This window comes from Equus caballus, chromosome 15 (assembly GCF_041296265.1).
Source record: "Equus caballus isolate H_3958 breed thoroughbred chromosome 15, TB-T2T, whole genome shotgun sequence".
NCBI classification, from domain to species: domain Eukaryota; kingdom Metazoa; phylum Chordata; class Mammalia; order Perissodactyla; family Equidae; genus Equus; species Equus caballus.
In genome coordinates this window covers 60,429,553-60,452,848 of record NC_091698.1, presented here as the reverse complement: position 1 = coordinate 60,452,848, position 23,296 = coordinate 60,429,553, and the positions used below count along the sequence as shown (strand labels likewise).

Genomic DNA, 23,296 nt, shown 5'->3' with positions numbered 1-23,296 from the left:
ATCACATTTATGCATCCAAGTAAGATACTGTGTGTACATACACACATGAAATAAAAATAACAAAGTGGTAGTCTATAGAATACTGCGCAGCTGTAAAGGATAGTTTTATATTTTTATATGAAAATATGACCATATATGAAGAGAACATGACCCCATTTATGTAAATATATATAAGGTTGTTTAGAGATATTTCAGGACGCCAAGTACGTTGACAATGACCTTTGAAGACCCATTCCACAATGGACCCCCATCTAAAAGTTGAGTTGGTGTTATTTGACATAAGATTTGGTTACATAGACATTTATTTAAAGCAATATTAAGTTTGATTTTGCCCTTGAATAGTTCCCAATTGTACTTTTTCTATTTATGCATGGAAGGTTAAAGACCCGCCTGGAGCTACACAATGCAAAGTGCAGAGCCAATCAGCAAGTCTTACAGAGCTACTTTGCTGGGTTTTGTATTTTCAAACAATCCTTGAATCATAAACGTGTCGGGGGCAGTGGGTGTGAAGATGCTTGGGACTGCAGGGGAAGCAACTGTGCACGGAAGCCTCCGAAGGTCTTCCAGTCAAAGGCCTAGTCACTGGGACATCCTGCGACATTTCTGCGCCTTGGCTCTCACGCACTTCTCAGAGAGGGTACTTCGACAGTCCTTCTAGGACCTCCAGCCAATGGCTACACTTCTCCTCTCAGCCCTAGCAACTCCGGGCCAATGGGCGTTAGGTTATCTTTCGAGCCACTGTTCTTTTCCAGCCAATCGTAAACGTTCTTCAAATGCCCCTCTCCGAGGTGCGCAGGCCCCAGGGAAGCTGGTTTCACTTCCGGGTGGCAGCGACGGGCGGCTACGCGTGTTGCCATAGCGACCATTTTACGTTAACTGGTTTGTAGCTTCCGTCCAGGTAGCCGGGAGACTTCGGGGGCAGCTCTTCTCCCCTTCTCTCTGCGCTCCCTGCGGCCGAAAGGCTTTAGTGCGCTTCGGGGGTCTTGTCTAGGGTTCCGCGGCGCCCCGCGGGGGTGGGATGGCTGCGGAAGAAGAGGACGAGGTGGAATGGGTGGTGGAGAGCATCGCCGGGTTCCTGCGAGGCCCGGACTGGTCCATCCCCATCTTGGACTTTGTGGAGCAGAAATGTGAAGGTAAAACCCAGAACCCGAACCAACAATCCTTTCTCGCCTCTCACACCAGCAGTCGGCAGGGAGGTGGTCATCACTCACCGTGTCTCATCTGCCGCGTCTCCACCCCTGTCCGCCAGATTTAGAGCCGGTTTGTAGGAGGTATTGCTGTCGCTGCGCCCATGATCCCTTAGTGGAACTGAAAACAGGGACCGAGACTTCCCTCCCCCGGGCCCGAGCACACATGCCAACAACATTAGACTTCAGTCCTTTGTTGAGTCTCGGACCCCATCCTGCACGTTTCTGCCCTGGGCAGGTGCACTGTTTGGGTGGGCTTCAGCACTTTCCCGGAGACTTGGAAGGAGAGGCGTCAGTTTGCCTGAGTTCCTTCTGATCCCAACAGTTGACTGCAAAGGGAGGCATGTGGTTACTCCAGCAGGCCCAGAGCTGGTGATCCGGGTGGCCTGTATGTATTCCCTTTATTGAGCTCCCTGACTCTCGGCTGTACCAAAAATGGGGAGTATCTTCTAACAAATGAGGTATATAAACGTGGCATAAAATTCCCTGTGAGGGAAGGGCATCTCCAGGTTCTGAGGAGACGAGTTGGAGCCCATTCACCGAAAAGGAACCAGAAATCACGTCATACGAATGAAGGCCGGCTGTTATCGCGGTGGTTTAGCGGGGCAAGACTTGGAGGGTAGTAATATCCATCAATCATTTGAATGTCTGTCTTATGTTGGAAGGATTAGACTTGTTTTGTAAGGTTCAGTGGGATAGAGCTAGAGCTAGGGTCAGTGGGTACAAGCTATAGGGAAACAAATTTCTATTAAGGAAGTGTTTCATAACAGAATGGATCCCAGATGAGTTAGCCTGCCTCCGAAGATAATGCGTCCCGAGGCACTAGCAGTGTTTGAATGGATGTGACCGCAAATTAATGGAGATCTTTTTTTTAAAGCCTTCATATTTCCTTTTTCTCCCCAAAGCCCCCCGGTACATAGTTGTGTACTTTTAGTTGTGGGTCCTTCTAGTTGTGGCATGCAGGACACCGCCCCAGCATGGCCTGACAAGCGGTGCCATGCCCGCGCCCAGGGCCCAGGATTCGAACTGGTGAAACCCTGGGCCTCCGAAGCAGAGCGCGCGAACTTAACCCCTTGGCCATGGGCGGGTCCTAATGGAGATGTTATAGAGGGGAATTAAACTATCAAATGGTTGGTTATCCTGGAGGACCTTTTAAGAATTCTTTCAACTCTAAAATTCCATGAATCTGGTAAAGATGAAATTTAGTTTGATCACTGAAGCTTTTCATTATATTCTCATTGCCGTAATCAAAATTCAAATAGTTTTTATTAAGTATTGTTTTTACAGGTAATTTTTTAAAAGTTCGAAATAACTTATTTGTGCTTTTTTTAAAGAATTTAAAATGCTGTTATGAGACTGATGAAATATGGAGTTCTGACCTCCTTTAGGAGAAGAAAGAAATTGTTACGTTTTGATTCCATTTACCTCACTGCTGAAAGGAAAAAAAATTAAAGCATTGTTCTTCCTTATATCCCCAAACATCAAAAGGGGCTGCATCTCAGTAGTAACACACCTGATTGTGTAATTTTACAGGGAAGCAGTAATCCTCAGCTTTATGAAGATGGAATGTAGTAATTTGATTTCAGAATTAACTGAAAACAGCTTAGGTAGTTGCTGTATTGCGTGTATGCCCAGTGTTATATAGAGCAGATGCCAGCAGTTATGGAAGTAACATCCCAGTGACAGTTAAAATAACAGTGTTTATATGCTTCACTGACTTTACCACCTCAGGTAATTTGAAGATTAGTTTTGTACAACTTTGTGATATCAGCATTTATTTCAGCAAACATTTATTGAGTGTTCTTGGGCCAGAAGCTGGGGATAGAAAGATGAATACAACAAATTCCTTGTGCTTCAAAGGTTTATATTTAGCAAAGACAGGCAGGTAAATAAAATTTAAGTGTAAAGTGGCAAATGTTATAATAAGGCTAGGCACGTGGTGCTGTGTAGTATAAGAGTTCAGAGGAAGGGATCTAACCAGCCTAGGAGTAGGGAGTGGGTAGCAGATCACGGAGAATGTGCCACCTGCAATGTCTGGAAGAATGGTTGGGAGAACAGGGGTGGAGTAAAGGCAAAAAGATCTAGGGAGAGATGGCTTGAGCAAAGGCATGGGGCTTTGAAACACTGTGTTATGTTTGGTGGTATTCCAAGTAATTGTGTATTGTTAAGAATGCAGAGTTTAGGTTGTAGAGTGGTGGGACATGAGACTTGGGATCCAGTCTTGGAGGGTTTTGTCTGGCCTTCTAAGGATTTTGCACTTATTCTCTAGGCAAAGAGCAGTCAGTTAAGAGTTTTAAGTAAAAAATTACAGAAGTTAATTTTACGTTTTAGAAAGCTTATTCAGCAGGAATTAAAAAAAAAGTTTATTGTTTACAGTTCATGTATTTGTCCTGTTTCCCTAATTAGATTGTAGCTTCTCGAGGGAATATATTTCTTTCTAAGCTACGTTGTTTCACATTTGTTTTGATTTTATTTATTTTAACTTCATTATTAATTTATATGTAAAAAAAATGTCCTAGTCACTTTCAGTAAAGTTTGCATCAGCAGAGTTTCAGTATGGTAAAATAATCTGGAGCCTGTTGTAAAAGGAATTAATGTTTAAAAACTATTAAAAATAATATTCCATTAAAAGTTTATAAAGACATTGTTGTCTTATTGATTGAAAAGTAGAAAATTAGTGTTTGTCTTATATATGAAGTAGATCTTAAGTAGGAAAAAACTTGTTTACAGTGAACGCTATATATATATAAACATATACATACTTTTTATACTTTATATATGTACTTTTTATACTTTATATATGTGTATATATGTGTAGGTATATACTTTATATACATATATAAACATATATATACTTTTTTCTTTTTAAACCCAAGAACTCAAAGTTGAAGAGCTACGTTATAAAAATAAGAGTTCTATTTGTAAGATGTAAAGAGTGGGCTTTTATATTTGCATTAATGAAATGATTTTTTTTTACACTAAAAATATTTTTCTTTTAAATTTAGTTTTTGATGATGAAGAAGAAAGCAAATTGACTTATACAGAGATTCATCAGGAATACAAAGAACTGGTGAGTATTTTTTTTCACCGATTTTTAAAGGTAATTAGAATAATAATTTTAGTTCTTCTAAATTAAAAAAATAGATTTTTTCCATTAAAATTCTTTGCTTAAAAAAAATCAGATCTACCCTAATAACTACCAGTTGCATCAGCCTCCAAGTGTTCTCGGAACATCTCATCCTTATGACTTCTTATCTCTTTTACCCTAGAATCTAAGGAATGGGTGTAGGACAACTATTTTACCCTTAAAATGCAACTAATCTTGCATCTAATCTTTAAATTTTGTTCTTATTCTTCTGCTGATGCATTCAGGCAAGTGTTAATTATTTATTTAGCCATGGTTGTCTTGTGATTTTTAAAAATGCCTCTGGGTAGCAGAAGAGTTGTACCGTATTGAATGTCATAATCTGGACTTCCGTTATTTCTAGTAGAAGAAATAAAATTTCATTTAATTCTCTGTAAAAATTTTAACTTTATGCTGTTTGTTTTTTCAGTGAAGGACATTGTCACTGCCACGTAATATAATTTTATATAGATTAATAATTGCAAGCATGCTTTTGATTACACTTTTCTAAACTCGATACTTAACATGAAAACTATCATTTGGAATTTTTCTATGTAAATTATAAAAGTTAAACTTTCTCTTTTTAGGTTGAAAAGCTGTTAGAAAGTTACCTCAAAGAAATTGGAATTAATGAAGATCAATTTCAAGAAGCATGCACTTCTCCTCTTGCAAAGACCCATACTTCACAGGTTTTTGCTTTTGTGTTATTCTGCTAACATATAGTTTTAACAAAAATGCCCAGGGTTTCACTTAAATTTTCTATGTTTGATTATCAAAGTATAATATTCTTGACATTGTAAGAGTGAAAAGCTAACTCATCACATATGGGTTCTTTTTTATAACTACCTTGAGAAATGATAATTTGAGGCATTAATGAACTGAGGCAATTAAAAAGGAACTTTCTAAACTCAGATCTATAATAGATCACAGGGTTTATTCAAACTACTGTTTTATTTATATAGATCTCTGACAGTTTTGCCCTTGCCCCCTTTTTAATGTTAGCAGATCCAAATTACACAGTTGCTGGGGCTTCCTTCTCTTGGAACTACTTTTATTGTCTCCTTAGTTGTGCAGTACTGGACTGAAGTTGATATTACATGTATCTATAACTAATATTTACTGACGGCTCATGCCAGCTGCTATTTAAGCACTTGACATATATTATCTCATTTAAACTTCCTGACACCCTTTAAGTAATTGGTATTATTTTACTTCCATTTATGAATGAGAAAACTAATGCACAGATATATTAAGCACCTAGTGCAGATCCACAGCTAAGTAAGCAGTAGAGCCAGGATACCAGCCCAGGAACCCCAACTAAGAGCCCTTGCTTAGAGGGTGAGGACAGGGCTATGTTACTACAGCCCAAATAGCCTTCTAAAAATTTGCTTTAGCTTTCCCGTCTTCTATCAAATAAACTATAGTTCCTTAACGAGATGGTAGTGAGGATTTTTTGTGACGTGACCCCAAATTATATTTTCAGCCTCTTTTTTTTCTGCTATAGTTCTCCAATACATTATGTACCACAGTCTTCCAGACCACTCACTCTTGTCAACATCCTTGCACCTGACTTTGCTCATGCTATTATTCCCTTAACCTAGAACGTTCATCCCCTACCTCTGCACCCACCATCCTTTCCTTACCCAGAGAAATCGTTCTCATCATAGGGCCTGGCTAGTGTGTTAGTTCTTACAGCAGCTTTCCTATCTCTCTAGTCAGACTAGTGCTCATTCTACTTCACTGGCTACTTTTACGTTTTTGGTACTCTACCTTGAATTACAGTTTCTTACAAATCTGTTTGCCTTATTAGACTGTAAGTCCTTTGAACTGTTTTAGTATCTTTGCATTCCCAGCATCTAGCACAGAGATGAGAACTTAGTTCCCAGTAGGTGTAGTTCTCAATAAATGTTTACTTAAATTATCTTCTTATTGTGGCCCAGAAGAGGTTGCTTTGACTAGTACTTGATCCTGTACTTCCTGCTACAGTTCTTTTTTGTACAGCTTTTGCTTATTTAACGATCACCTTTAATTCCAGAGATAGAAAATCTTTAATATAACATGATAGTTAAAAAAATATTTAAATGTTATTGATATGCCCACACTAATGTAACAAACATCTGATTTTATTAGTTAATAATTCTATAAAGCAAAAGTTGTTTTATGGTTCACTAATAGCTTTTATTCTATATATACCATAGTTTTAGTTTAAGGAATAATAATAGGCATTATTTTCTTCTCCTTTTTAGTTCAATAGGAAGAATTTGAAAATTATTAACTAGTCTTTAAATTTCTTTTAATACATTGGTATTTGTTTTTATTTTCCTTGTTTTCCAGGAATATTTTCTGCTTCGGTTAATATTTGTCAACCCCATTAATTAAGCCATTGTGAATGAGTCTGAATTACTTTGTGAATAAAGATTTTCACAGTTTAATAGTAGACACATCCATCTTTTGTTTTCAGTATCAGGATAACTTTATTTGTGAATGAAGATGTTCAGAATTTTGAAATGTTTTCAGATCAACAGTAACACGTCTTTCTCTTTTCTATCATACAACACCTTTTGATTTGTTTGGAGTTGATTGTAGTACAGCCTGGTTATGTACAAGGAGGCAAGCATTTTCACACAGACAGACCTAGATCTGAGTCCTAGATCTTTCATTTACTAGCTGTAAGACCTCGGACAAAGGTGGTTTTACAGTTTTCCTTTCCTATCCATTCTGATTCTCAGTTTGCACATCTGTAAAATAGGGATAGTATCTACAGGCATACCTCATTTTATTGTGCCTTGCTTTATGGTACTTTGCAGATATTGTGTTTTTTACAAGACCCTTCACTAGCAAAGAGGTTATAACTCACTGAAGGCTCAGGTGATGGTTAGCATTTTTTAGCAATAAAGTAGTTTTTAATTAGGCATGTACATTTTTTTAGACATAATGCTATTATACACTTAATAGACTACAGTACACTGTAAACATAACTTTTATATGCACTGGGAAACCAAAAAATTCATGTGACTTGCTTTATGGTGATATTTGCCTTATGGTAGTGGTCTGGAACTGAACCTGCAGTATCTCTGAGGTATGCCTGTACTTTGAAAAGTTTTTGTGCAATTTAAGAAATAATTTTTATGAAACATGAGCACAATACCTGACATATATAAAGTGGTCTATAAATGGAAGCACTTCTTAATTAACAGTAGCTATTTTGGTAGTTGATTAGCAGTGTGCTAATTAGGCCAGGGTCATGGATTCAATCCCCATGTGGACTAGTTAGCTTTATTCTCTTCTGGAGCAAACTCAGCACCAGATACTGAATAGCAACATGACTGAATCAGCACAAGGCCATCACCATTACCAGAAAAACAGCTCAAAGCACGTTATGTACTACTTTGCGGTAATAATCTAATCTTTGTACATAAAGATCAGAATGCTGATTGTATTATGCCAATATGGGGTACCTAAAAATGAACTCAAGAAACCAATTGCTTGCCTTGAGTAATTTAGGAGGTAATTTTTATTTTGTTTTGGTTTGCTTTTGATTTTTTACACTAGCTGCTAGATCCCATTGAATTGTACTGCTAAAAGCCAACTTGCAAAATTCTTTTTACATGGTTTGGTCATCATTAGACCTAGACCAGTGTCCTGGCATACTCTTGTGTGTTAAAGTCAGCAGGAGTGGCAAGGAGTGCATCAGATGAAGAACTCTAGTTTAAAACAATAAAATCTTTTTCAGAGGATGTTTTCCTGTTATGTATGTGTGCTTTCTTAAAAAATGCTTGTGAATTAGGATATCTTTCTAAACAGTTCAGAAGAAAATGATAATAAATACTGATATATTTATTAATTCAGTTGTCTTCAGTTAATATTTGTAATTTTGTAGTCTTTTCCAATTGAAATAGGCAAAAGTGACTTGCTTCATTGTTATGTGATCTTTGGGTAAGGCTCATTGATTTCTATGTATTGCAAAAGCCGGGGACTTCTATATGGCAAGAGACAATCAGTATTTTTTGCTTTTCTTTTTGTTTCTTACTTGATTTGCTTTGACTTTTATAACATAGAAATTAATACTTTCAGAAACGTTTGTATTATAATAATAGTAATTTGGGAAAACCACACTTTTTCCCAATAACTTGTGTTGTTGAAAAGATTACATATACGGTGAAACTTTCATTTTCTAAAAATACAAACAGGATAGTTAACGATATTTTGTATGAGTGCTAGTAAGATTTCAAAAAATTAATAGACTTTATTTTATAGAGAAGTTTTAGGTTTACAGAAAATTGAGCAGATAGTACAGTGTCCCTTATTATAAACACCTCTCATTAGTGTGGTATATTTGTTACAATTGATGAGCCAATATTGATACATTATTATTAACTAAAGTCCATAGTTTACATTAGGGTTCACTCTTTGTGTTGTATGCTTCTGTGGATTTTGCCAAATACATAATGTCATAGATCCATTATTACAATATCATACAAAATAATTCCACTGGCTTAAAAATCCCCTGTGCTCCACACATTCATCCTTTCCATCACTGCCCCAAGCCCCTGGCAACCACTGATCTCATACAATTGGGATCATACAGTTGTAGCCTTTTCAGACTGGCTTCTTTTGCTAAGCAATATGAATTCAAGTTTCCTCCATGTTTTGTGTTGTTTGATACTTCATTTCTTTTTATTGCTGAATAATATTCCATTATATGGATATACCACAGTTTATCCATTTACCTTTTGGAAGACATTTGGTGGTTTCCAGTCTTTGCTAATTATGAATAAAACCACTATAAATCGTATTTAGGCTTTTGTATGGACATACAGTTTTCAATTCATCTGGGTAAACAGGAGTAGATTGCTGGATTATATGTAAGATTAAGTTTAGCTTTGTAAGAAACTGCCGAACTCTCTTCTGAAGTAGTGTACCATTTTGCATTTTTACCAGCAATGAATGAGAGTGCCTGTTGTTCCACATCTTCGTCATCATTTGGTATTGTCAGTTTTTTGGATTTTAGGCATTCTAATAGGTGTGTCGTGGTATCTCATTGTTTTGCTCATTTTTAATTGTTTCCTAATTGTTGAGTTGTAAGAGTTCTTTGTATATTTTTGATACGTTTCCTTTATCACAGTATGTGTTTTGCAAATATTTCACAAAATTTTCCTCTGTGGCTTGTCTTTTCATTCTCTTAACAGTGTCTTTTATAGAACAGAAGCTTTTTATTTTAATGAAGTCCAGTTTATCAGTTTTCTTTCATGGATTATGCTTTTAGTGTTGAATCTTAAGAAGTCATTGCCACATCCAAGGTTATCTAGATTTTCTCTGTGCTACATTCTAGAAGTTTTATGGTTTTGTTTTTTACATTTAAGTCTGTGATGCATTTTGAGTTACAGTAGTTCCCCCTTATCTGTGGTTTTGCTTTCCATGGTTTCAGTTACTTGCAGTCAACTGTGGTCCGAAAATATTAAATGGAAAATTCCAGAAATAATTCATAAGTTTTAAATTGCATGCCCGTTCTAAGTAGTGTGATGATGTCTTAAGCTGTCCTGCTCCATCCTGCCTGGCATGTGAATCATCCCTTTGTCCAGCATATCCCTCCTGTATACACAACCCACCTGTTAGCTTGTTAGGAAAAAACATAGTATATGTAGAATTCAGTACTATCTGTGGTTTCAGGCATCCACTGGGGGTCTTGGAATATATCCCCCATGGATAAGGGGCGACTACTGTAATTTTTGTGAAAGATGTAAGGTCAGTGTTTAGATCCATTTTTTTGCATGTAGATGTTCAGTTGTTCCAGCACCGTTTCCTGGAAAGATGATCCTTTCTCCATTGGTTTACCTTTGTTCCTTTGTCAGAGATCAGTTGGCTGTGTTTGTATTGGTCTATTGTTGGGTTCTATTCTGTTCCATTAATCTATTTGTCTGTTCTTTCACCAATACTGTATTGTCTTGATTATTGTAGTTTATAGTAAGTCTTGCAGTCAGGTAGTGTCAGTCCTCTGACTTTGTTCTTTTTCAGTATTGTGTAGCTATTCTTGGTCTTTTCCCTTTCCATGTAAATGTTAAAATCAGTTTGTTGATATCCACAAAATAACTTGCTGGGATTCTGATTGGGATTGTTTGAATCTAAAGATAAAACTGGGAAGAATTGGCATGTTAACTTAGCTTCTTAGCTATGAACATGGAATATACTTCCATTTATTTAGATCATCTTTAATTTCTTTCATCAGTTTTTTAGTTTTCCTCATATAGATCTTGTGCATACTCTGCTAGATTTATTCCTAAGTACTTCTTTTTTTGTGGTGCTAATGTAATTGGTGGTGTGTTTTTTATTTCAAATTCCAATTGTTCATTGCTGGTATATAGGAAAGCAGTTAACTTTTGTATAGTAACCTTGTATCCTGAAACCTTGCTATAATTACTTATTAGTTCCAGGAGGGTTTTTTAAAATTGATTCTTTGGAATTTTCTGTAGACAGTCATGTTGTCTGAACAAAAACAGTTTTGTTTCTTCCTTCCCAATCTTTATACCTTTAATTTTCGTTTCTTAATGTATTAGCTAGGACTTCCAGTATAATGTGGAATGGGAATGGTGAGAGGGAACTTGTTACTGATCTTAATGGGAAAGCATCTAGTTTCTCACCATTAAATATGATGTTAGCTGTAGTTTTTTTTTTTTTAAATATTGGCACCTGAGCTAACAACTGTTGCCAATCTTCTTTTTTTTTTTTCCTGCTTTTTCTCCCCAAATCCCCCCAGTACATAGTATATTCTAGTTGTGGTCCTTCTAATTGTGGCATGTGGGACGCCACCTCAACATGACCTGACGAGTGGTTCTATGTCCATGCTCAGGATCCGAACCAGTAAAACCCTGGGCTGCCTAAGCAGAGTGCGTGAACTTAACCTCTTGGCCACGGGGCTGGCCCCTGTAGTTTTTTTAATAGATATTCTTTATTAGGTTAAGGAAGTTCCTCTCTTTTCCAAGTTTGCTGATAGTTTTTATCATGAATTGGTGTTGGATTTTGTCAAATCCTTTTTCTGTGTCTATTGACATGATCATATGATTTTTCTTCTTTAGCCTATTGATGTGATGAATTACATGAATTAATTTTTGGATGTTGCATACTTGCATACCTAGAATAAATCCCACTTGGTTGTGGTGTCTTTTTATACATTGTTGGATTCAATTTGCTAATATTTTGTTGAGGATTTTTACATCTCTGTTCATGAGAGATAATTGGTCTGTAGTTTTCCTTTCCTGTAATGGCTTTGTCTAGTTTTGGTATTAGGGTAATGCTGGCCTCATAAAATGAGTTAGGGAGGACTCCCTTTGCTTCTGTTTTCTGGAAGAGATTGTAGAGAAATGGTGTGATTTCTTTCTTTTCCCCAAGGATTCTTAGCTTAGGGCAATTTTTCACATACATGTTCAAATACATGTAAATGCTAATCTGAATCTTGTAGGGAGGGTGTTGGGAAAACAGCATACAAACTGAGTCATAGGAGAGATAGTGGGCTTCAAAATCATACTTTTTTCCACCTTAATAATTTGAATCGGTAGAAAAGCTTTCACTTCAGTTGTATATGCTATGCTATTCAACTTCTGCAAATACATATTTGATCATTACTCTTTTGAGAAATAACGTGAATCTATAACTTACTTCAAAATTTTATCTTTTTTTTGTAGAGAATTTATATGTTTATGAAATATTTGGTAGAATCCACCAGTGAACTCTGCTGGGCCTAGTGCTTTGTTTTGGAAGATTATTAATTATTGACTCCTTTTTTTAATAGATACAGTCTTATTCAGATTGTCTGTTTCTTCTTGTGTGAGTTTTGGCAGCTTGTGTTTTTCAAGGAATTGATCCATTTCATCTCTCTTATCAAATTTGTGGACACAGAGTTGTTCATGACATTTCTTTATTATCTTTTTAATGTCCATAAGATCTCTAGTGATGTCCTCTTTTTCATTTCTGATATTAGTAATTTATGTCTTCTCTCTTTTTTCCCTAGTTAACTTCGCTAGAAATTTATCAGTTTTATTGGTCTTTGCAAAGAATCAACTTTTACTTTTGTTGATTTTCTACTTTCAATTTCACTGATTTCTTCTCCAATATCTACTTTTTTTCTTATGCTTACTTTGGATTTAATTTGTTCTTCTTTTTGTAGTTCCTAAGGGAAAGCTTAGATTATTGATGTTAGATATTTCTTCTTTTCTACTATAGTCATTCAATGCTATAAATTTCCTTCAAAGCCTACTTTTGCTGCACCCCACAAATTTTGATAAGTTGTATTTTCATTTTCATTTAGTTAGAAGTATTTTAAAAATTTTTCTTAAGACTACTTGTTTGACCTATATATTATTTAGAAGTGTGTGGTTTAATCTCCAAGTATTTTAGGCTTTTCCAGCTATTGTTTTGTTAGTGATTTCTAGTTTAATTCTGTTGTGGTCTGAGAGCATGCTTTGTATGAGTGTTATTCTTTTAAATTTATTAAGATGTGTTTTATGGCCCAGAATGTTCCCTGTTTTGGTGAATGTTCCATGTGAGCTTGAAAAGAATGTATATTTTTCTGTTGTTGGAGAAATGTCAATTTGATCCAGTTGACAGGAGTTGCTGTTCAGTTCAGCTATGTCCTTACTGATTTTCTGCCTGCTGGATCTGTCCATTACTAATAGAGGGTGTTGAAGTCTCCAACTATAATAATGAATTCATCTATTTCTTGTTGCACTTCTATTAATGGAGCAGCATAAATGCATGATTGTACCTTTCAAAACTACAGTGTGATTGTCTAAACAGAGATAAAAATAGGGTTACCTTAGGCTAAGTGTGAACATGTTTGAATGTCTTTTAAACTCATTTAAGTCAGATTTTAATGACTCAATGCTCATTTTTTTGTTAATGTGCTTTTCTCAAACATAGATATCACATTTGCTTTACCTCATAATTTTTCAAGGTAGTTTGACATTTCAATTAATTTAAAGGATTCTTAAGATTGTTGTTTTTAAACTACTTGCTAGTTTTTTGGAGTAACTCTTGTATTCACTTCCTCTAACTGCCCTTATTGGAAGCTCTTAGGAGAGGGGTGCTCTATTTCCTTGGACCAGAAGAGCCCAGAATCTTGAACCAGAAGATTGCTGTAAAGTTGTTAGGTGTAGAACACTATTTTGATATTTAACCAGCCTCAATAAGGGCCAGAGCAATTACTTTTATAGGTACTTTTCAGTTAAAAAGTGCTTTTTCATCTTGTTTAATTCTGACACCCAGCCAGAAAGTTATTAATATATTTCTTTCATTCTAAAATGCAAATTTTTCATATTATAATATCTCTGAAATGAGAATGCACTTTATAATTGATGGCATGTTTTAATTTAATTGGCAGGGTTTTTTTTGCTTTTCTTGGTACTTGAAATAATGGTTTATTTTACTAGTCTATGGAGTCTTAGATTCAGTGAAATACTGTATTACTATTATTATTATACTAATTTGCAGATGAAGAAACTGAAGCTCAGAGGACTAATAGTATGTCCAGAGTCATACAGCTGCTGCATGGTTAAGCTGGAAGTAGGCTTTTAATATCAAGGGCTCATTTTCTTCCCCAACGTATCAATGGTTCTCAAACTTTAATGTTATGAGAATTATCTGAGGAGGTGCATGGGCACCCATCCTTCAGAAATTTAGGTTCATTATGTCTAGGGCAGAGCTCAGGAATATGCATTTAACAATGCCTCTTTCCTGCATTTCTTAGATGGGTCAAGGAACACACTTTGAGAAGCCCTGAACTATAATTTCAAGTATCAACTCAAACTCTGACTTGCTGATAGAAGCTCTTGTCGACACATTGTCATCAGTAAGCCCTTCAAGTGTTTGTTGGTGATGAGGATAAAGTACTTGATATTACTAGTAAGAAGCCTAGGAAGCCCCAGACCAAAGTTACGTGGTGGCATAATCCCATAAAGAGGTCCTGGCAGACATCACTGATCTATCACAGAGGCTGCCCAGAAATGTTTTCAATACTGAGCTCTGGGCTGCAACTTTCAGTCAAAAACAGATAAAGCCTATTTGCCATCCCCTGCCCTGGGCCTTTTGAACAGTTTATGTGAATTTAAAGGAAAAGAAACTTTCCAGCTTTTTTTCCCTGCAGTTGACTTCCTGTCACAGAGAGCTGCTTTTCCACTTTATTTTGTTTAGCTCTACCGCGGGTGTCTAGGATGTGAGCTGGTTGTTGTGGGAAGGGCTTCCTCCTCTTTGCCTAGAGCTCTTTGGTGGAGCTTTTGTTGAGATGTCTCTCTGACGTTATTGCTGCTGTCCACCTGGTAAACAATGGCACACCCTTGGTTGCCTCTGCATGATTTTGTGTGGTCACCTTTTCTATTAATATCATGTAAAGTTTGAAATAAGATTTTAGTAAGACAGATAAGATATCAGTGTTATCTTTTGGTTTTTCACACATTTCAAATCTTATTCTACTTCTTTTTAATCAGCTTGGGAATTGGTTTGCTTTTTGACATAGCAGTAGTTGTCTGTGGTTAAGGAAGTGTTAATTTGGGAACTCTAGAGTAGATACCTTTATTTTTTTCTTAATTTGTTAGACTTCTGTTCCATCCAGAAAATGATTTTACATCATAATTTCTAACTACCTCTTCCACAAAACTTTCTACATATAAATAACTACAATTGCCTTCTCGTGTTACTGATACCTCATTACACTTATTTTCCAGACTCCATTTTTTGGTATTTACTTTTATTTTATTACTTTTATTTAATTAATTAAGGGATAATTTTGTAGTTGCTGATTTATCATTAAACAGTAAATTTCAAGTGACAGAATATAAAGCATATAGATTACATTATTTTGGCTGAAAAACAAATCAAGATACTGAAGCGGTAACTTTAAAAAAAGTAAGGCCAATTCCTGTGTTGTTTTTCAGAGTAACTCATCACTTGCTTATTTGGAAAATGTATCACTGTCAGCCTTAGCTTCCTGGAGGCCTGGGGGTTGGGAGAGTCAGTCTCTTAAGAACCCTACTTTAAAGGCTTTTAGAATAAAATCTTCAAATTGTCTTTTTGAGTCATCTAATTATAAATAATATTGCAGCATTCTTGAATTAATGCACCTTTTACAGTGGAAATGATTTGAGTGTGTAGAAAATAGTTTTAAAATTTGAATCTTTGTTTAACTTGAGACTTCTTTCCACAGGCCATTTTGCAACCTGTGTTGGCAGCGGAAGATTTTACTATCTTTAAAACAATGATGGTCCAGAAAAACATTGAAATGCAGCTGCAAGCCATTCGAATAATTCAAGAGAGAAATGGTAAAATGTTGAATTTAGAAATCTAAATGCTACATGCGTTTTTTTTGTTGTTGCAGTTTTGACTATTCTGATTCTAATATGGTCTTAAATGTAGCTACCTTGCATAAATTTATTTCAAGCGTGAAACTCTATGGCTGACTTTAGAGATTCAAGAGTATAAACTACCTGATCACTATGTGTTTGACATCTCAAAGAAAGCAGACTACAATTTGATTTAATGATGCCTTAGGTTTCAGAGAGCTCAGTTTTTTTGCCTAGCCAGTGTGTGTATGGAATTCAGTATTTCTGAGGGGTTACAGTGAGAAGATAGATGACTGCTCTTTTCCTTCTGGCTTATCATTGTTAGTGTTACTGAACCAGGTTCGTTTTTGCCTGCCACTGAGAAAGCCAGACACCGACATGACGAGATTGCAGCAGAGAGTTTAATCACAAGGCAGCCACATGAGGAAGCCAGAGCGTGAGCCTCAAATTCACTTCCCTGAAAATAGGGACTCAGGAATATTTATGGGGTAGGGGGCAAGGTGGTCTGAAATGTGGAAGTAGGTGATCAGAGGTGAAGAGAGGTGAGGTAATTATGATCTGTGCAAGCATAGTCAGACTCCATGGCTCTTTATAGGGTACATGTTCACAAAATGGCAGCATTAGCATGATCTGAGGGTGGAGTTTTTAGCCTCTTGATGTCAAAAGGTCGCCCATAGGACGTCTGCACAGTCCCGGTTGATGGGTTGGTGGTCTCAACCCGCCTGAAGTGGACAAGGAGTTGTGATTCCTGAAAAACAGCTCACACGCCCATTACCATGGTGACCCAGGCTCCAGGGAGATGTTATCTATAGGAACCTAGTGGGAGTCAGATAGCATATTGCCTAAACAGCACAGTTAAGGCTGGATGGGTTAAACAGCCAAAAGCTATAATCAGTAATTGCAAAAAAGGAAAGAACCTTAGTACCTAGATACTTAATCATCAATGGCTATTTGCTGGTTTCATCAGGGCCTTTGTAGGAGACAGTGGTTTTCAAGCTTTAGTGAGCAGTGGAAGCAGTTGGAGGGCTTGTTGAAACACCTATGGCTGTCTCCCAGTTTCTGATTGAGTAGGTCTGGAATGGGGCTGAATACTTTGCAATTTTAACAAGTACCCAGGCGATACTAAAGCTGTGGTACTGAGATTGCACTGAGAGCCGCTGTTCTAGGCCATGGGCAGATAGGATTGCACCACCATCGGGTGGAAAAGAAAACAGAACTCAGGTCCTAGGAACCCTCTTAGGCTTTATCTTTTCCCTGACTCTGTCTAATCTCAGTTTCTCTTAGCTCTTACTGCTTTTGTTCCCTTCTTGTGTACTTGAACTACATTTGACATCTTGACTCAAAACATCTCAGTTTCTTTTTTTTCTTTTTTTTTTTTAAAGATTGGCACCTGAGCTAACAACTGTTGCCAATCTTCTTTTTTTTTTTTCTTCTGCTTTATCTTCCCAAACCCCCGGTACATAGTTGTATATCTTAGTTGCAGGTCTTTCTAGTTGTGGGATGTGGGACGCTGCCTCAACGTGGCCTGACAAGCGGTGCCATGTCTGCGCCCAGGATCCGAACCCTGGGCCGCCGCGGCGGAGTGTGCGAACTTAACCACTCGGCCACGGAGCCAGCCCCTCGGTTTCTGTTTTTTATTGAAGTATTATTGACATACAACATTCTCTTAGTTTCAACTTTACAACATGGTGATTTGATATTTATAAACATTATGAAATGATCGTCACGATAAGTCTAGTTACCATCTGTCCCCCCAAAAGTTGTTACAATATTATTGATTATATTCCTTATGCCGTATATTATATCCCCATGACTTATTTATTTTATAACTGGAAGTTTTTCCATCTTAATCCCCTCACCTATTTTGCATCCCCTGCCCCTACCGTCCTCCCCTCTGGCAACCACTAGTTTGTTCTCTGTATCTATGAGTATGTTTTTGTTTTGTTTTGTTTGTCCATTTGTCGTATTTTTTAGATTCCACATATAAGTGAAATCATATGGTGTTTGTCTTTCTCTGTCTGAATTATTTCACTAGCATTATAACCTCTATAGCTCCATCCATGTTGTTGCAAATGGCAAGATTTCATTCTTTTTTATGGCTGAATAGTATTCTTTATGTATCCATCAATAGATGGACACTTAGGTTGCTTCCTTATCTTGGCTATTGTAAATAATGCTGCAGTGAACATAGGGGTGCATGTATCTTTTCGAATTAGTGTGTTCATTTTCTTCCAGTAAATACCCAGAAGTAGAATTGCTGGATTGTATGGTAATTCTATTTAAAAATTTTTGAGGAACTTCCATACTGTTTTCAATAGTGGCTGCACCAGTTTACATTCCCACTAACAGTGCATGAGCATTCCCTTTTCTCCACATCTTCATCAACACTTGTTGTTTTTTGTTTCTTTGATAATAGCCATTCTGACAGACATGAGGTCGTATTTCATGGTGGTTTTGATTTGTATTTCCCTGAGGATTAGTGATGTTAAGCATCTTTTCATGTGCCTGTTGACCATTTGTATGTCTTCCTTGGAAAAATGTCTGTTAAGGTCCTCTGCCCACTTTTTAATCACATTGTTGGTTTTTTTGATATTAAGTTGTATGAGTTCTTTTGGATATTAACCCCTTATTGGACATATGACTTGCAAATATCTTCTCCATTCAGTAGGTTTCTTTTTTATTTTGTTGCTGGTTTCCTTTGCTGTGCAAAAGCTTTTTAGTTTGATAGGGTCCCATTTATTTATTTTTGCTTTTTTTTGCCCTTGCCTGAGGAGATATATCTGAAAAAATATCATTAAGACCGATGTCAAAGGGCTGACTGCCTATGCTTTCTTCTAGTAGGTTTATGGTTTCAGGTCTTACATTTAAGTCTTTAATCCATTTTGAGTTTATTTTTGTATATGGTGTAAGGTAGTGGTCCAGTTTCATTCTTTTGCATGTAGTTGTCCAGTTCTCCCAACACCATTTATTGAAGAGATTGTGTTCTCTCTCCTTTGTTGAAGATTAATTCACCATATATGGGTGGGTTTATTTCTGGGCTCTGTGTTCTGTTCTTTTGATCTCTGTGTCTGCTTTTTGCCAGTACTATACTGCTTTGATTACTACAGCATTGTGGTATAGTTTGAAATCAGAGAGTATACCTCCAGCTTTGTTCTTCTTTCTCAAGATTGCTTTGGCTATTCAGGAGCTCTTGTGATTCCATGTAAATTTTAGGATTATGTTCTAGTTCTGTGAAAAATGCCATTGGTATTTTGATAGAGATTGCATTGGGTAGTATGGACATTTTAACAATATTAATTTTTTTCAGTCATGAGCACAGTATATCTTTCCATTTATTGATGTTGTCTTAACTTTCTTTCATCAGTGTCTTATAGTTTTCAGAGTACAAGTCTTTTACCTCCTTTGTTAAATTTATTCCTAGGTATTCATTCTTCCTGATGCAATAGTAAATGGGATTGTTTTCTTAATTTCTCTTTCTGATTGTTTGTTATTAGTGTATAGAAACATGACAGAATTCTGTATATTAATTTTGTATCCTGCAACTTTGCTGAGTTCATTTATTCTAATAGTTTTTTGAGGGGCTGGCCCTGTGGTGTAGTGGTTAAGTTTGGCATGCTCTGCTTTGGTGGCCCAGGTTTGTGGGTTTAGATCCTGGGCATAGACCTATGCCACTCATCAGCCATGCTGTGGCAGCAACCCACATATAAAGTGGAAGAATTTTGGCACAGATGTTAGCTCAGGGCTAATCTTCCTCAGCAAAAAAAAAAAAGTTTTTTGGTGCAGTCTTTAGGGTTTTCTATATATAGTATCATGTCATCTGTAAATAATGATAGTCTTACTTCTTCCTTTCCAATTTGGATGCCTTTTATTTCTTTTTCTTGCCTAATTGCTGTGGCAAGGACTTCCAATACCATATTGAATAAAAGTGGGAATCCTTGTCATGTTCCTGAACTTAGGGGAAAGGTCTTCAGGTTTTCACCATTGAATGTGATGTTCGCTGTGGGTTTGTCACATATGGGCTTTATTATGTTGAGGTATGTTCCCTCTATACTTATTTTGTTGAGAGCTTTTGTCGTAAATTTATGTTGAATTTTTTCAAATGCTTTTTCTGCATCTATTGAGATGATCATATGATTTTTATCCTTTGTTTTGTTAATGTGGTGTGTCATGTTGATTGATTTGTGGATGTTGGACCATCCTTGCATCCCTGGGATAAACTCATTTGATTATGGTGGGATCCTTTTAATGTATTGTTGAATTTGGTTTGCTAATATTTTGTTGAGGATTTTTGTGTCTATGTTCACCATGGATATTGGCCTGTAATTTTCTTTTTTTTTGTAGTGTCTTTGTCTGGCTTCTGTTGTTGCAAGGCAAACATTAGAATCTTGCAGGGTCCCTGTGGATTCTTCTCTCATTTGAGTGATGTGAGTAGAGACTCTATCCCTTAGAGCCAACCACCATCATAACTGTACCCTCAAATTCAAAGATGCTTTTCATAGCAAGTAAGAGAGCTGTTGTCTGTGGGTAGGAGATAACACCACCCTAACTCTGAACAATGCATGACACTGTGCTGTTGCTTTGATGTAAATAAGTTTGGAAAAGAATCTCTTTCTCTTGTCTTTCTACCATGGTTTATTTTAGAAAATCCTTTTCTCTGAATTTTCCTGAACCTATACTTTATTCTGACCTCTAGGATAGAGAATTTGAATAATTATGTTAGTTAAAATTGTTTTAGGGGCATCAGTTTTCATAAAACAAAGAGTGAACTTGATATTGGCGCTCTGTAGTTTCAGTTTGGAATTTAACTAGAAACTCACTTAGATTTTAATTAAAGAGGAACTAGTATATATAGCTTGTATCAGCTGGATGACTCAGGCTGCCATTAGCAGAAAACCTCAATGAAAATGGCCTAAGTAATAAGCACTTCTCATCTCACAGAACAAATCCAGGGGAAGGGAGGGAAGGAAGATAGGTCCAGGGTTGATGAATTTAGTGGCTCAATGATGTTTTCAAGGATGCTGACACTTTCCATCTTTATACTCTTCCATTCTCAGGCTCTTCTCTCATGATTGAACTCTGGCTACATCAAATGCAGACTCAACAGTGTCTCATGAAGAAATGTTTCTTACTGTACATCTCTTTTTGTTAGCAAGACAACACTGTCATGGAATGCCCCTTGGAGTTTTCCCCTCTGGTCCTCTTAGTCAGGATTGGGGTCACATGCCTTTCTTAAACCCTCTGGCAGGGGGAATAAGACCATTATGGTTGGCTTAAACCAAACATGAGTCACTCTTGTGGGGTGAGGTAGGGCCCTGCCTCTAAGTTCTTGGCTGCCTGATAACTTCACAAACCTGGCTTATATTAGTAGGTGAGGACAAGGGGAATGATGCTGAATAATGCTGCTGTCAAACCACAGGGTGGGACAGTTTGCTTACATTTAAACATAGACTAATACTTAGTTTCTGCCACGGAATTTTTAATACTTGTGTTTAAGACTATTTCTTAACTTAGAGCCAGGGGTGAGTACCTTAGAACGATGTTGATTGTACTCAAAACTGAAGACCATTTGAAAATTGTCTTTGTGGTGAGAAAAATTCAAAGGATCTCTGGATTCTTGGTTGTATCTTATCAAAGAATTTGGAAGAAATGCAAATCAGAGCATTATTCTGATGATTTTGAAGTTTTGCATACTGTTGCATTATTCTTAGTTCTTTTATTTTTTCTTGGAAAGATTATTAGGAGAACACTAATTTTCTATCTTTTGACTGAGCAAAAACGCACTTAATATCAATGGGTTGCATAGATGTCAGTTTTCTGTTTGTGATACTGTACTGTAGTTTTGCAAGACGTTACCATTGGGGAAACTGGGTAAAGGGTGCATAGCATCTCTCTGTATTATTTCTTATGACTGCATGTGAATCTGCAATTATCTCAAAATAAAAAGTTTAATTAAAAGAATATGTTTAAACATCAAGGGAATTAGAATAATAAAGCTACTTTAATTTAGAGCAGATCTAAAATCCCATAGTCATATGGGGATAAAGAAATGGAAGGTAAAAATTAAGAGACATGCTGCTAATGTCATGGGAATATAATAATTATAGATATGAACAGAATGCTTATTACCAGTGTACCTGCTTATCAGGAAGATATAAGTAATAAAGTAAATTAAACCAATGCTTAAAATTACTTGCCATGAATTATTATTCACCTTGGGCCAAAGTTGGTACTGTCCTGGTTTATAGTTATTAGCCCAATATCTGAATAGAAGCTCCAAGGGCAGAGATGGTTTTTTTCATCTTTATATTCCCCCTAAGTGCTTAGCACCATGCTTTTTTGCATGTACTAAGCAGGGCCCTTTTCAGTAGCATTTGTTGTAGTATGAATGAAGAGTATTAATATGCAGTTTCCATTAACAAAGTATTTCATATTTTGTTTTGTAAATTCTTTTCCCACTTAAGAGATACATTTGAGAGCATAGTTTTATTATTAGGAGCTTAATGATTTCAGTGGTATATCTTCAGACAGTATATGATTATGGAAGATAATAGCTTATGTTAATTAATTTTTATTGCCATATATTATTATTGTTATTTTTAATAGGCAATACTAATAATTACTAAGAGGTGTTTCAAGTTAAAATTGTGTTTTTTTGGTGGGGCTGACTCCCTAAAACAAGAAAATATTAAAAAGACCACAGTTAAAAAGATAATAGTTTAGAACATTTTTTTAAGTGATAGATCTTAGTGAACTAATTAGTACCTCTTGATGAACTAGAATAGTGAGAAATGAATGTTTTCAGTTGAGTTGATGTTCTTCCATGTGGTCTTTGGTTTTGAACAGGTGTATTACCTGACTGCTTAACAGATGGTTCTGATGTGGTCAGTGACCTCGAACAGGAAGAGATGAAAATCCTGAGGGAAGTTCTCAGGTATCCTTCTTTAATTATGTTTTGAATGAATCATTAGTAATGTTGTAATATGATCTGTTTACATGCTTTTTACCTCCAAAATATTATGAACTAGAAAAATATCTAAATTCTCTACTGAAGACCTTGAAAATTATTTATAATTTTATTTGTTTATAACTATGTGTATATTACATTTTTTAATGGACAGAAAAAATTATTTTCAGATGACTCATATCAAACCAGCCCAAATGGGAGCGTCTTCTTCCACTCCCATGATGGGAATAGAAATTAGCCACCACTGGGAACAAGGTGCAGTAGACTCAGCCTGGTGCCTGGAAAGGCGTATAATGGCCTGAGCTGAGCAGGAAACTCCATGGTTTCTGGATCTCGGTACTGGAGGTGGCTCATGCTAGGTATCTCTCAGGAGGAGGCTGGACATCCAGACCCTACAGACAAAATAGCTGACAGGGTTGCCAGTAACCTGCAGGCATCTGTGGCCATCCCAGATGACTGTCTTGCTGGTTTCTTCCTTGTCTCAGTTATATGATTCTCAGCCAAATGCCTCGCATGGAGTGTGCAGCCCACTAAAAAAGGCCTTTTTTCCCCCTTGGGCCTGTTGTCCCCTGACCTCTGGGAGTTTTGGAAGGGAAGGGAAATTGCAGCACCTCATTTTTAAAGCTCCTGTGATAATGTATGGGTTTAGGGCAAAAGGATACCTGCAGCCACTGTGTCACCTGCAGAATGGGGC

At 36.6% G+C, this 23,296-nt stretch overlaps 1 protein-coding gene across 2 annotated transcripts in view; it reads left to right on the top strand.

Moving 5' to 3' along the window:
* The first annotated feature begins 754 nt into the window (after positions 1-754).
* The window catches only part of CFAP36 (cilia and flagella associated protein 36), a 29,446-nt gene continuing 6,904 nt past the window's right edge, over positions 755-23,296 (top strand). Inside the window, exons 1-5 of one of the 2 annotated variants that reach the window (XM_001496377.7) lie at positions 755-1,133; positions 4,193-4,257; positions 4,899-5,000; positions 15,503-15,617; positions 22,482-22,569. In XM_001496377.7, the coding sequence (XP_001496427.1) occupies positions 1,019-1,133; positions 4,193-4,257; positions 4,899-5,000; positions 15,503-15,617; positions 22,482-22,569 (485 nt within the window). In that variant the 5' untranslated portion in view covers positions 755-1,018. The remainder of the gene's footprint in view (positions 1,134-4,192; positions 4,258-4,898; positions 5,001-15,502; positions 15,618-22,481; positions 22,570-23,296) is intronic. The other variant, XM_005599974.4, reaches the window with a different exon arrangement.